The 14,913-nt window shown below is 39.0% G+C and overlaps 1 protein-coding gene across 1 annotated transcript; it reads right to left on the bottom strand.

Moving 5' to 3' along the window:
* Window positions 1-4,917: 4,917 nt before the first annotated feature.
* On the bottom strand, window positions 4,918-12,273 carry LOC147307440 (adhesion G protein-coupled receptor G5-like). The gene is made up of 18 exons (XM_086275408.1): window positions 11,764-12,273; window positions 10,720-10,811; window positions 10,562-10,639; window positions 10,410-10,478; window positions 10,122-10,298; window positions 9,976-10,011; window positions 9,816-9,878; window positions 9,459-9,693; window positions 9,211-9,367; window positions 8,817-8,948; window positions 8,615-8,725; window positions 8,474-8,528; window positions 8,208-8,305; window positions 8,012-8,133; window positions 7,671-7,936; window positions 7,491-7,581; window positions 7,126-7,406; window positions 4,918-7,044 (listed from the first exon to the last, which is right to left on the bottom strand). Exons 1-18 carry the CDS (start codon window positions 11,769-11,771, stop codon window positions 6,995-6,997), a joined length of 2,121 nt encoding a protein of 706 aa, XP_086131534.1. The 5' UTR covers window positions 11,772-12,273; the 3' UTR covers window positions 4,918-6,994.
* Window positions 12,274-14,913: the final 2,640 nt, after the last annotated feature.

Raw genomic sequence — 14,913 nt, 5'->3', positions numbered from 1 at the left:
CGCACTCACTTTCATTCACACCTAGTGACAATTTGGATTATCCAATTAACCTATCCCCACAAGCTGCATGTCTTTGGACGGTGGGAGGAAGCCGGAGTACCCGGAGGGAACCCACGCAAACACGGGGAGAACATGCAAACTCCACACAGAAAGGCCCCGGCCTGGTGGTGGAATTGAACTCAGGACCTTCTTGCTGTGCGGCAACAGTGCTAACCACCGTGCCACCGTGCTGCCTATAGTAGTTTATGTTATACTTTGTTATTGCTACAGAAGAATATTTATTTAATTATTATACATTTACAATTTTTTTTCCTGGGGTCCCTGTGACACCCCATTGAAGAGCCGTAGGCTGGATCTCTTAAGATCTCACTGTTGGGTTTGTAAGGCCATGTTACTCCTAAATTTCTATCTTGTTCAAAGAGAAGATATAAAACAAAGTTCTAACAAACAAAGTTAGTGTTCTCCTTTTTAAAAAGAATCGATAAGAGAATCGATAAAGAATTGAATCGTTAAACAGAATCGAAAATGGAATCGGAATCGTGAAAATCTTATCAATACCCATCCCGACATGCATCTATTTGAAAGAGTGAGCGTAAACACAAAAACCTATTTTATTTTATGTGCTGGAATGTGCAGAAAATAGGTTTAAAAGTAAATTAATTCTTCCAGTCAGAGAATGTTGCATATAATAAATTTTTTGCTTGATGCATAAAGTTAAAAGCTTAAAACTAATAAAACAAGTTTTAAAAAGAGACTTTTCCATCTGATTACATTTTGTATGATGTATTATGCAGAAAAAGTAGAATTGGGCTGAAAGATCTATCGCTTTATCACCTATTCAGGTTGTAAATTGTGTTTTTAAAAAGTAACTAAGTAATTAATTACTTTTGAAAATAAGTAATCAGTAAAGTAACGGGATTACTTTTGGGGGGAAGTAATCAGTAATTAGTTACTGATTACTTTTTTCAAGTAACTTGACCAACACTGATTATGACTGAGTTACAGCAACTGCTTGATTGCAGTTGTTGCTGCTAAGAGAGGCCCAACCATTTATTAGGTTTAGGGGCAATCACTTTTTCACGCAGGGCCATGTAGGTTTGGATTTTTTCCCCCTTAATAATAAACACCTTCATTTAGAAACTGCATTTTGTGTTTACTTGTGTTGTCTTTGTCTAATATTTGAATTTGTCTGATGATCTGAAACATTTAAGTGTGACAAACATTAAAAATAACTTTTTCCCACCACCAACTATATGTCGAATAGTGTTGAGGTCAGGGCTTTAGAAAGGCTGTTCCAGAAGCTCAATGTTAGCCTGCTTTATTTATTCCAAAACCAGATTTGATGTGTTTGAGATCATTGTCCGGTTTGAACACCCAGTTGTGTTTAAGTTTTATGCTGCTGAGTTGAGGTGAAGTTGAAGACTTTAGAGGTAGTCCTCCTTCATTATTCTATCCACTTTGCGCAGTCTAACAGTGTTCTGAAGGCAGGACTGTGATGCAGCTTTCTGCCTCGCCACTAGAGGGCGCGGCCGTTTTGTGAGTAATGTTTGACTGGGATGGAAAATGGTGTTCATGAAGGCAGTGTGAATCACAAGTTATGCTCGGGAGCAGTTTATGTGGGTTCAGTGAGAGTGTGCGTCCATAAGACTGGTGAGTTACAGGATATTTCTTGTGTAAGAAGGATAGCCTGTATGTTTTCTTGCTCTGGACGTCCTCTGTTTGTACATTTTCTATAAGCTAAATTATCGCTAAGCTAAGCGGGCTAAGCTAAGCTAAGTTCGCCTAGGCCAAACTGAGTTCAGTTTGAGTTGGTGATTTGTTATGTGTATTTGCCTTCTTTAGTTGGCATCATAAGTGAGTGGGGCACAAGAGTTAAGTGATGGGAAGATGTTTATTATTTAGGTGTGCTGAGAGAAAATGGAAAAAGGACAAGCTGCACATTTCTTTTAATATCCTCAGAGACTCTCTTTTAACCTATCAGAAAGCCGTTAAAGAGGCCAAGTCCTCCTACATATCAAACCTGGTTAGCAGTAGTGTCCATAAACCTCAGACTCTGTTTCGTGTTTTAAATTCCATTGTTAATCCTTGCATATCCACCAGCCTCACACCTTCTGCCACCCTCTGTAATGACTTTCTAAAGTTCTTTGTAAACAAGATTTCCTCCCTGCAGTCTGTCATTCCATCTCCACCTTCCAATCCCTGTGTTTTTTCTTTGTGCCATTCTGCCTTTAATCAGTTCGAACCAATCTCTCTCTCTCAGCTGCATGAAATAGTCTGCAAGGTTAAGACTACCAACTGTTCCACCGATGCTATCCCCTCTCGGCTTCTGAAGCAGGTTCTGGACTCAGTCGGACCTTTCCTTCTGGTCCTGATCAATGCCTGCCTCAGTTCTGGTTGCTTTCCAACACCCTTCAAGCACGCTGTTGTTCAACCTCTCCTTAAAAAGCCTAATCTAGATCCATCCCTACTCTCTAACTATAGGCCCATTTCCAACCTCCCTTTTCTGTCCAAAGTACTGGAACGAGCCGCCCTCACGCAGCTCCAGCTATTTCTTGACAACAACAATCTCTATGAGAAGTTCCAGTCTGGTTTTAGAGCTCGGCATAGCACAGAAACCGCCCTACTGAGAGTTTTTAATGATTTGCTTTTAACTGTTGACTCTGGTTGTGCTGCTGTCTTAGTAACCTTGGACCTGACAGCAGCCTTCGACACTGTAGATCACAACATACTGCTAGCCCGCCTTCAACATTGTGTCGGTTTAAAGGGCACTGTCTTAAAGTTTTTCCAGTCCTATTTGAATAATAGGAGTTTTTCTGTTCACCTTGGTGAACTGTCATCTCCCAGAGCTCCTTTAACCTGTGGCGTACCTCAGGGGTCCATACTAGGCCCCCTGTTGTTTATTCTGTACTTGCTCCCTCTGGGCGATGTGCTCCGTAAACATAATGTGTCCTTCCACATCTTTGCCGATGATATTCAGATCTACCTCCCTCTGAGGTTGAACTGCAATGTTTCTTTGCAGCCGCTACTCTCCTGCTTGTCTGACATTAAGACTTGGATGACTCTTAACTTCTTACACCTTAATGAAAGCAAAACTGAAGTCATTGTGTTTGGGCTTCCTAAAGATCCCAACTTCTCTCTTGACTTTTTGGGACCCCTAACCTCCGATTGCACTTCTTCCATTAAGAGTCTTAAGAGTTATTTTTGACAATGCTTTTAAACTTGATAAACAAATCAGCTCTGTAGTTAAGGGATCTTTTTATCATTTACGGATTTTAGCCAAAGTCAAGTCTTACCTTTGCAGGAACGATCTAGAAAGAGTGGTCCATGCTTTTATTACTTCACGGCTGGACTACTGTAATTCCCTCTATGCTGGCCTAGATCGTTCCTGTCTACATCGCCTTCAACTGGTGCAGAACGCTGCCGCTCGCCTGTTGACCGGTTCAAAAAAAAGAGACCACATCACTCCGGTTCTCTGCTCTCTCCACTGGCTCCCAGTTGCTTTTAGGATTGATTTTAAAATCTTACTGCTGGCTTTTAAGGTTTTAAATGGCACTGCACCTTCTTACCTGTCAGAACTCCTTAGTACTTATCGCCCCAGGAGATCTTTGAGGTCAGCCGATCTGATGCTTTTAGATGTTCCCAGGTATAAATTAAAGACAAAGGGAGAGAGGGCGTTTGCTGTGGCTGCACCCAGACTGTGGAACAGTTTACCTCCTCACGTCAGATTCTCCAAAAGCCTAGAAACTTTTAAAACTGCTCTTAAAACTCACCTCTTTTCATTGGCTTTTAGAAAGGTTTAATTTATTTGTTTATTTATTTTTTATTTGATCAACGAGGTGTTTTACGAAATTGTGTTCTATTGTATTTTTATCTGTATTTACTGTACAGCACTTTGGTCAGCCTTGGTTGTTTTTAAATGTGCTCTATAAATAAACTTGACTTGACTTGACTTATTTTCTTTGTTGCCAAATATGGTTCAGACTATAAGTAAAAGCCGCCAGCTTAGTATTAGGGCCTATAAGACAAGTATGTGGCTGTAATATGTTATATGGTGATTATTGTTGTCTATAATTTGATTGTAATTTGTGTTCTATTTTCCATTCTGTTTGTAGAACCACACACATACCCACACCCACGCTAAATCTGCCATTAAAGAGCTGAACGGTCATCCCCTGTCCTCGTTATTGTCTGGAGGGTCATAGTGGCACTTGACCTGTGCACACCCTGCGATCATCACCGTAGAACTGAACCTCATATCAGAAATCATCATAACAAACAGCACTGTGCCAGAGAATGATGCTCATCCTACAGGATGCATCATCGTGTTTGACAGCTGGTACTCCCCTATACTCCTCTAAATGTGCTTCTCTTCATTGTGACCAAATAGCTCAGTATTTGTCTAGTCTGACCATAAAACCCTTCTCCAGAATGCATTTGGCTTGTCCATGTGCACTGCTGCAACTTTCAGTTATTTTATAAAATCACTCTAGATATGTGCGGTACAATCATTACACACTGTAAAAAGAGTAGTTTGAAGAAATCATTAATAACCAAAATTTAAAGAAAAGCATAATCTTTTATTTTAAGACTTTATTGTGTATACACATCATTTTTTCCCACAATACTTTACTTATATGTATGAAATATTGTGTCCTGATCAAATAGAAAAAAAGTTATTACAACATTTCCATTTACTACTACAATAAAACCACAAAAATGAGAACTAAAAAAGCCAATCAGAAGATTTCTGAATGAAAAATATATTAACATAGTAAAAAGTCATTGAACAAATCAGACCTTAATTTACCTAAATATGGTAAATTTTAAAGAATTGCTATAATTTTTATTTCAAAAAAGCTATTTTATAAATAAATACTAATGATTAACTTGACAAAAAAATCTACCACAAGCAAAGGAGTTTGTCAAAATACACTGAACATATTTAACTCTTTATTGTCATTGCACAGTTGTACTTTGTATATATGGGTACAACAAAATTGTCCCACTGTGATACTAAAATAAGGCAGGCAAAACACAATAAATAAGTAACATATATACAAAATAAAATATGTAGTGCAGAGAAAGAAAAAGGGAGATAATCCTATCCATATGCTCATAAAATGTGGTACATTTTAAAGAATAGTTTCAACATCCGAATAACTTCAGGGATCTTATCACTATAGGTAGTGTTGAGCTCATGTCTTGTTTGCCAGTTGAGCTTTCCCCACCGTGGATGCTGTTGTCTTCAAATTGTGGGACAATTTCAGAATAGTGAATAAAGAATAATGATCCTCACCATAAATTTAATGCCTAGCTTTTACATGTGAAAAGGCACCATCAATCCTGAGAGGTACTGTATGTAAAGGTTTTATATCAACATGTTCTCCCATGCAGACATCTTTTTCGAGGAATTGCTTGGATATTTCTACAAGAGAATGCTAAGATTATTAAATAGCATTTTTCTACTCTCCCGGGGTACTCAAAGCACTCAATGCAACATGCACCATTCACACAAGCACTATCTTCTATGCTTTAATCTCTGCAGGAGTTTGCTTCATTCTTTATGGCCACTGTTTACATTCTGCCAGATGCAGATTTGCATGCAGCTCAGTGTGCCCTCGAGGAGCAGGTACTGCACATGGATCAGGCATACCCGGACACTGTCATTATGGCTCTTGGGGACTTTAACAAAGCCAATCTAAGCCAGGAACTTCCCAAATATAAACCGTATATTAAATGCCCGACCAGAGAGGAGAGGACACTGGACCAGTGTTACCCTGCACTGCACTCGAACTTTCTGACCACGTCATGATCCATCTGATCCCTACGTACAGACAGAGGCTGAAGCTCTCCAAACCTGTCATGAGGACTAAAAAACTGTGGAGCAATGAGGCTGTGGAGGAGCTTCGCACGTGTTTGGAGTCTACAGACTGGGACACAATGAAGGCTGTTTCTAACAGCTTGGATGAGTTTATGGACACTGTCACCTCCTATATCCACTTCTGCAAGGACAGCATTGTGCCATCACGCACCAGGGTGAGTTATAACAATGACAAACCCTGTTTTACTCCTAAACCCAAAAAGCTGTGGCTGGAAAAGAGAAAGGCGTTCAGAAGCGGAGACAGGGACTGCTACAGAGAGGCCAAGTACAGGTTCAATAAAGAAGTGGACATTGCTAAATATCAGCGCTCTGAGAAGATGCAGCAGCAGATCTCAGAGAATGACTCGGCCCCTGAGTGGAAAAGTTTTAGGAATATCACTTGTAGTGATGGGTCGGCCGCGAACGAAATGGCTCTTAGAGCCGTATCTTTGAAGTGAACAATGCGAGCCGGCTCCTTATTGGGAGCCGTGGGGTTTTTTTTTCTTTCTCTTGCCCTCTCTTTCACTTTATGCTGCAAGTCACCCTTGTGTTTGCGCTGAGCAGAGACGGCAAACAAAGCCTTGTGTTTGCGCCCCTCCCTGAGCTGAGGGGGCGGGGGCGGTAGTTACACTCGTAACAGCAGTAGCACCAGTGTTGCCAACTTAGTGACTTTGTCGCTATATTTAGCGAGTTTTCAGACCCCCTTAGCGACTCTTTTTCTAAAAAGCAACTAGCGACAAATCTGGCGACTTTTTCTGGTGTTATTGGAGACTTATTTATGACGACTTTTTGACTTGAAAGCGGGTTGTCAACATGTCCCTGTCCCAACTTTTTGAGAGGTGTTACTGCCATCAAATTGAAAATGTCCTTATGTCTTTGACATGTTTCACTTTCCCACTTTAACATTTTACACCTTAACATCCTGACATGTTTACAATTGTGGTTGCGTATTCTGACTGAATCACAGCCTTCTATGAATTATTTGGCGTGAGTAAGACAAGTTTGTCTGTTAAAATATAAAAGCATGGGAACAAACAGAGTCGTGCTCTGAAATGACTTCCAGAGTACTGACTCGAGCTCTAGTCCACATGAGTATTTGCGTCAAAGAAGGTAATCTGGGTTAGTGCTTTCATGTCAGAAAAGCCATTCAGCGGATTTATAATAGTAGATGAACAGGAAGAAACCTATACAAATAAAGAAGAAGGTTAAGGACTTTTAATCCAATAAAGAATGAAGTCAGCTCACTGTGACAGTTTTAGATTTACCTTGAAAGGAGTTGAGGATGGTAAAGATGTAGTAGGAAGCGATGAGCAAAGGTCCGTAGCTGAAGAAAGCAAAAGCCCAGGTGATGCCAAGAAGGAGGAACAGGCTCAGAATGGTGGAAGTGTTGCTCTTAATGGAACTATTGTCTTGGGCCTTTCCTGCTTTTGGCATTAGAACGATTTGCCTTACAGTTAGAATGAATACACTCAGAGTGAAGACGAACACTACAGCATAATAACCAATGTTGACCCCCTGGTGGATACCAGCATCAGAGATCCAGCACCTGAAAAAGGGAGTACAACGTGATCCTCTGATGAAGATGTTTGTGTTTTATCCAAGAAATCTATTATCAGATTTACAGACTTACATTGTTGCTGCTTTCCCCTCATTTGTATTAATATTAATAGAATTATATTTCTGGGAGGCAAGAAGAGCGATCACCACCACAGCCGGTATGACTAAAGAGAAGATTAGGAATATAAATTCTCCTGTGATTATTATTCATAATATGAGAGCATAAGTATCATTTTTGGTTCAGGTCTCTTACCCCATCCTGTGATGCAAATCTTCAGCATGTAATGTTTCACTTCAGTGCAGATTCGACGTAGACTGAGGTACAAGTGTAAAGCCTGCATGAAGAACCAGGTAAAAGTGGCCAACATCCCGTAGTGCAGAACTGCTGCTATTGCCACACATGCACCTTTGATACCCAGATTTGAAATGCTCTCATTGGTCAAGAAGGACAAGTTCAGGATCAACATGGCGACAAAGAGGTTCATCAGAATCTTTGTTGCTTCGCTTGCTTTCCCCTTTCTGTGGAGCAAATTAGTGTGCGTAAGAAAAAGGACTTTACTGAGGTAAAAATCCAAACTGCCTCGGATCTCTTACCTGACGAGAACGTGCATGACGAGACCGACGATCAAGAAAAACAGCGACAGTCCACAACCGATTGAAGTGATGTAGGTCAGAGTATTAACATCAGAAGTGCTAATGTTTGCAGGTGTAGGTGACTAGGTTCAAATAGTTATGTGTCAGTATGTGCTGTAAAAAAAATAATTTCTTATTTCCTATACAGCTGTCTTACCATGAGTATGGCAAAAAAGGTTAGATGTGTGCACTGGCAGGTGATGCTGTTATTGGTCTCCACTGTTTGACAGCCATCTGTGATCCAGAGTGATTTCCCTGTTGGACAGCAGTAATACAAAGAAGTAACTGTTAAAGACAGACTTTATCACAGTAATCAGCGTGTGTGCAAAATGTGAGTGAACACTTCAAAGGTCTATAATTCCTGTGGTTTTCATATTAAAATTAGATATATATATATAGAGAGATCTATTTGGGGTTTTTTACCGTTTGCATCTGTGCTGTTTCCATCCCAAGACATGCAAGAAGCATTCGCTCCTTTCTTTATCAAAATAGAAAATGAAAATCAGAATAAGTTTTCCTCTGAACTTAAATTGATCATTATTTCTGTTATGACATCACGCTTACCTTGTCCACATTACTGTACTGAATCTCGATGGGTTGTGAAAGGTTTTGTATTTTTGCCCCCATTTCTATTCCCACTATCTCACTGTTTAAATAGTATTTACTGCTGTCATCCTGTTAAGATTAAAAGATTGTTAATAGATCAGGTTTGGTCAATATGTTTATACATATGAAAAGTAAGTTTTTAGTTGAGCTGTACTATTACCGCATGCTGGTGTGGAAACAACAGAATTCCAAGAAATGATCCATTTCCCTCCACCGCCATTTTACTGGCCTCTTTAGGAATTTTCATTAAACGAAATGGGCCTGTAAAATTGCTGTTTCCTCCTTTAACAATCTTTCAAAATGAGAAATGTTTATCAGCAAAAACAATTATAAAATAATGATGTCATGCATATGTATTATACAAATTAAAACTAATATATGCAAATGAGCATTAAAGTATCTTTTGTATTTCATCAGAATGTTCAATAACCAGAGTAATTTTCACTGAACTCAGAAATATGATTTTTCTGGCAATTATTCCATGCCTCAGACATTAGAGAGTTAGTAATCCACAGTCTTAAAATTGTGTCACGCTCTTTTATCAAACACCTTACCTTCACGCCAGCGTTTTCTGTGAAGGCAAAGTTCATGTTGGCTTGATTTTTCTGGGAGAGTTTGGCAATCACTCCTGTGATGTTGCCCATCTTGATTGTTGCTGTGCCAAAATTACCCATCATTTCAAGGACAAAGGATAGATTTTTCATGACATCTCTGTAACACGGAGACACAGTTAGTTTCTTAAAGTAGATTTCAAAAGTGCACAATATTGCAAAAATATTTCTATGAAAACTGAGATATCTACACTGGGTTAGGAATGGTATGGTTGATGGAAATGTCAATAGTGTCATTGTCATTGCTGGTGGTTGTTGTGGAAGATTCGCTGGAAGAATTGATGCTGGTGGTTGTTGTGGAAGATTCGCTGGAAGAATTGATGCTGGTGGTTGTTGTGGAAGATTTGCTGGAAGAATTGATGCTGGTGGTTGTTGTGGATGGGTTGCATGACACAGTCCATGTGTCATTATCACTCACGACATATTCTGTTTTATGTAAATGTACACAAAGTATGCAAACACACACACACAAACACAAGCGGGCTGTTGTTACACTTGCTAACATTAAATATTTGTTTTTAACTGATTTGATAAACAAATAATTATACCTGTGAGGTTTTCACGAAAGCTCCCTTTGCTCAGTTTCATATTCATACTCATATTCTTCATACCTTGAACACATAAAAGTATGAAATTAGAACTTGTGCACTGTCACTGCTGTCACATTGTTTCATGTAGAAATTAAGAGGAAAAGGTTTGTGAATTTACTTTCACTCAAGCAGCGGTTGATGTTACAAAAAAAACCTGCAACAAGATGGAAAGTGCATCAGATCATTGGTTGGAAACCTTTTCAAACTGATCAAATAAACTTAAAATTTGACCACTGTGCACTAACTCACTTCTTAGAGGCTTACCAGGGCTGCTTTTGTTGTAGAGCTGGGATGGCATACATGAATAATTATGCTCTGGATCCTTCATCACCACAATATCTTGCTTGGATAAAATCTCTTCAGTTAAATTTAGCCTGTATTTACCTTGACTATCTATTTTTACTTCAATATTGCAGTTGAAATCCGTGTCGTTACAACACTCTAAGAAAAATTTAAAGCACAAACACATTTAGCAAATAACCAAGACAAATGTTTTTCCCCAACAGCTTGAAAGCAAAAAAAAAAGAAAAGCTAAAAATTAGATAACTGTACCTGCACGTGTATTATTTGGTTGGATGTTGAAACAGAGTTTAGTTCCATTGTCCTCTTGGTAGATAGTTTCTAAATTAAAATATAAAACCCCAGATTACTAAGTTTGTCCTTTAACCTAATGATGATTTTTTCCTGTATTGTTTTTAACTTACTTGATGGAAAATATGAATCAGCTAGTGTTTTGGGACTGATAAAGAGGGTATTATTGGGTTTACTGTCTCCATTTGTGCCTAAAAAATTTCAACGTAAAAATATGAGAAAAATATTTTGAGAAATACTGGTTTCTTTTAAGCTAGATTTTGTTACTTACCTGTGCTGTACAACAGAAGCATTAGCTCCACGGCAAACATCAGGCAATGGTTTACAGCCAATGGTAACATTATCCTAAGGAGAAAAGGGAGCCTGCAAATGAAAATGGAGCAAGCTTACTTATCACAACCTAAAACTTAATAAGTTCCAGCTTCTATTTCCCAAATGAGAATATGTTCTGCGTTGTTGAGTTTCACAGCAACTTGAACTTACAGTCATTATTTTTGCTGACAAATATACCTTTGATATCTTCCTCTTTACTTTGACTTGCAAATAAACTGGTCCCCCTTTTTAAATTATATGTTTCCTCAGAAAAAACACTGCCAGAATGCTACTCCCCCCCCCATGGGCTGGACTGTAGGTCTGAACATAAATGCTCCAGTAATACTTTATCCCTTGTACTGATATGAAATCTAAAGAATGTGCAGTTTTTAAAATGTATCTGTGCTCATTTCAGGTTGGATGGAAAACAGGAAGTCATCACTCTGATTGTGCTAAAACCTTCTAGGTATCCGCAGGTTTCTAAAGATGTGCAGTGTATAGGATTATTTACAGTTGTAGTCAGATGTTTACATACGTTCATCATGGGCTTGAATGTTTATGCAACAGACATCTTACTTTAAAATATAAGATTTGAGTGCACAAATTATGATTTTATTTTGGATTTTTTTCTAATCCACAAAATGTCAAAAGTATACATACATTCTAATATATGTACGTACGCCCAGTAATATTTGGTTTAATGTGACGTGGCAAGTTGCACCTCAGTGGCATGCTTTTGGTACCCATTAACCAACATTCTTCTTGGCAGTGTTGGCAGAGTTAGTTTAAATCTGTTGGTTCCCTGGCATGGGCCTGGCTTTTAAGCGTACAATGGTGTGAAAAAGTGTTTGCACTTTCCTGATTTCTTAGTTTTTCACATATTTGTCACACTTACATGTTTCAGATAATGAAACAGATTTTAATATTAGACAAAGGTAAATAAATACAAAATGCATTTTTAAAATGATGATTTCATTGATTAAGGGAGAAAAGTTATACAAACCCATCCATCCATCCATCTTCATCCGTTTTATCCGAGGCCGGGTCGCGGGGGCAGCAGCCTAAGCAAAGAGGCCCAGACCTCCCTCTCCCCAGCCACCTCCTCCAGCTTATCCGGGGGAATACCAAGGCGTTCCCAGGCCAGCCGAGAGATATAATCTCTCCAGCGTGTCCTGGGTCTGCCCCGGGGCCTCCTCCCGGTGGGACATGCCTGGAACACCTCACCCAGGAGGCGCCCAGGGGGCATCCTTGTCAGGGGTCGCCACTTCAGCACGCAGTCAAGTTCTATACTCTTGCTAATGACCTACTAATTGTATTCAGGTGTGTTGCACCAGGGACACATGGAAAAGTTTCATGACACTGGCCCTTGAGGACTGGAGTTTGAGACCCCTGTCATATGGAATATGACAGGTGTGGTTGAACTGCATGAAGACTCTGAAGTTTCTCTTCTCTTCTGGCAGGACAGGAATGTGGCCTTGTCCTGTGAGCTACAGTAAGGATGTACTTAGAGTAGAACTGGACTGTCACCGGCCTCAGGCTCTTCACCCTTTTCAAAGACAAAGCAGTCATTTAGATAAAATATTAGATATTGTTTACCTGTAAATGCACAAAGAGAATTTAGAAATGTTATTATTGTCAAGAGTGAACAAGCACTGATAGTGTAATCTACAGCTGTGGCCAAACGTTTAGAGAATGAGAAGTGTTGTTTGCTTATTTACAAAGTTTGCTGTTTCAGTGATAGTTGTATATCACATTATATCACTTCAAACAGAGGTGACCCAGTAATGCTGCACTAATGAATTAGACTAACTATTCACTTTAGCTAAAGTTATTCAGTTAGCTAAAGAGTTGGGATGCTGTGTAAGATATAAATAAAGCTAAAATACAAAGGTTTGGACAGTTTTGCATGTTTCCCTACTGTAGGGGTCTCTGCAAGCATACAGAGGGGCACTCTGAGAGGGTCCAAGATGACAACTTTGGAATTCTACTAGAAACAGTCGATCATATTTGTTGTCAAAGCTGAATTCAGGGCAAACTACGCTAAATTAGCGTTTTAGCTAACAGCTACAATAAGCATAAAAGTTACTTCCCGTCAGTAACACTTTCGGTCCGCTAGTAAAACGTAGTTCTATTAATCTGCACTTGAACCGGAACTGGATGTAAGTTCCAAAAAACTGAATTGTAGAACTGAAACTGAATGGTGAGAAGTGAAACTGAAATTATTCGAGAGCTAAATTTTTAAAGGATAAAATGCAGTTTCAAAGCAAATCAATTCATTTTCAAAATATAAAATTCAATTTCAATTTAGTTATGATCATTTTCAAACCAATAAATTGAATTTCAAATTAGACTAATTCAAATTCAGTTTTTAAAAGCATTTATTCAAGTTACAATTCAGATTCAAGCCTAGCAATTCAAATTCAAATTTAACTTATTCAAATTCAGTTTCAGATGGCACAGATTTCTGCCCATAAATGTCACCGAGCAGTGACTCAGTTTGTGGTCAAAGGCTTGCACCCATTTACCACAGCAGATGCCCCCAATTTTCGGTAAGTGAATGTGTTTAATTGTAGGCAGGGACATTACTGGATATTCTTGTGTAATTGCTACAGAATAGTTTATGTTCCATCCATCCATCCATTCGCTTCCGCTTATCCTTTTCAGGGTCGCGGGGGGCGCTGGAGCCTATCCCAGCTGTCATAGGGCGAGGGGCGGGGTACACCCTGGACAGGTCGCCAGTCTGTCGCAGGGCCGACACACAGGGACAGACAACCATTCGCACTCACTTTCATTCACACCTAGTGACAATTTGGATTATCCAATTAACCTATCCCCACAAGCTGCATGTCTTTGGACGGTGGGAGGAAGCCGGAGTACCCGGAGGGAACCCACGCAAACACGGGGAGAACATGCAAACTCCACACAGAAAGGCCCCGGCCTGGTGGTGGAATTGAACTCAGGACCTTCTTGCTGTGCGGCAACAGTGCTAACCACCGTGCCACCGTGCTGCCTATAGTAGTTTATGTTATACTTTGTTATTGCTACAGAAGAATATTTATTTAATTATTATACATTTACAATTTTTTTTCCTGGGGTCCCTGTGACACCCCATTGAAGAGCCGTAGGCTGGATCTCTTAAGATCTCACTGTTGGGTTTGTAAGGCCATGTTACTCCTAAATTTCTATCTTGTTCAAAGAGAAGATATAAAACAAAGTTCTAACAAACAAAGTTAGTGTTCTCCTTTTTAAAAAGAATCGATAAGAGAATCGATAAAGAATTGAATCGTTAAACAGAATCGAAAATGGAATCGGAATCGTGAAAATCTTATCAATACCCATCCCGACATGCATCTATTTGAAAGAGTGAGCGTAAACACAAAAACCTATTTTATTTTATGTGCTGGAATGTGCAGAAAATAGGTTTAAAAGTAAATTAATTCTTCCAGTCAGAGAATGTTGCATATAATAAATTTTTTGCTTGATGCATAAAGTTAAAAGCTTAAAACTAATAAAACAAGTTTTAAAAAGAGACTTTTCCATTTGATTACATTTTGTATGATGGATTATGCAGAAAAAGTAGAATTGGGCTGAAAGATCTATCGCTTTATCACCTATTCAGGTTGTAAATTGTGTTTTTAAAAAGTAACTAAGTAATTAATTACTTTTGAAAATAAGTAATCAGTAAAGTAACGGGATTACTTTTGGGGGGAAGTAATCAGTAATTAGTTACTGATTACTTTTTTCAAGTAACTTGACCAACACTGATTATGACTGAGTTACAGCAACTGCTTGATTGCAGTTGTTGCTGCTAAGAGAGGCCCAACCATTTATTAGGTTTAGGGGCAATCACTTTTTCACGCAGGGCCATGTAGGTTTGGATTTTTTCCCCCTTAATAATAAACACCTTCATTTAGAAACTGCATTTTGTGTTTACTTGTGTTGTCTTTGTCTAATATTTGAATTTGTCTGATGATCTGAAACATTTAAGTGTGACAAACATTAAAAATAACTTTTTCCCACCACCAACTATATGTCGAATAGTGTTGAGGTCAGGGCTTTAGAAAGGCTGTTCCAGAAGCTCAATGTTAGCCTGCTTTATTTATTCCAAAACCAGATTTGATGTGTTTGAGATCATTGTCCGGTTTGAACACCC

Source organism: Aulonocara sp. 'chitande type north' Nkhata Bay, linkage group LG19, assembly GCF_057382095.1.
Source record: "Aulonocara sp. 'chitande type north' Nkhata Bay isolate Kocher_YH1m ecotype deep benthic linkage group LG19, A_spYH_male_GT1.1, whole genome shotgun sequence".
NCBI classification, from domain to species: domain Eukaryota; kingdom Metazoa; phylum Chordata; class Actinopteri; order Cichliformes; family Cichlidae; genus Aulonocara; species Aulonocara sp. 'chitande type north' Nkhata Bay.
Note: the sequence above shows the minus strand (reverse complement) of the source record. Positions and strands in the feature narration are given on the sequence as shown.

What these genes read in the sequence shown, in the direction of transcription:
- LOC147307440 (XM_086275408.1), bottom strand. An exon ending in GCTTCTGTTGTACAGCACAG is followed by an intron (nt 10,640 to 10,719) that starts GTAAGTAACAAA and finishes GAAATTTTTTAG; the next exon opens with GCACAAATGGAGACAGTAAA. An exon ending in TGATTCATATTTTCCATCAA is followed by an intron (nt 10,479 to 10,561) that starts GTAAGTTAAAAA and finishes ATTTTAATTTAG; the next exon opens with AAACTATCTACCAAGAGGAC.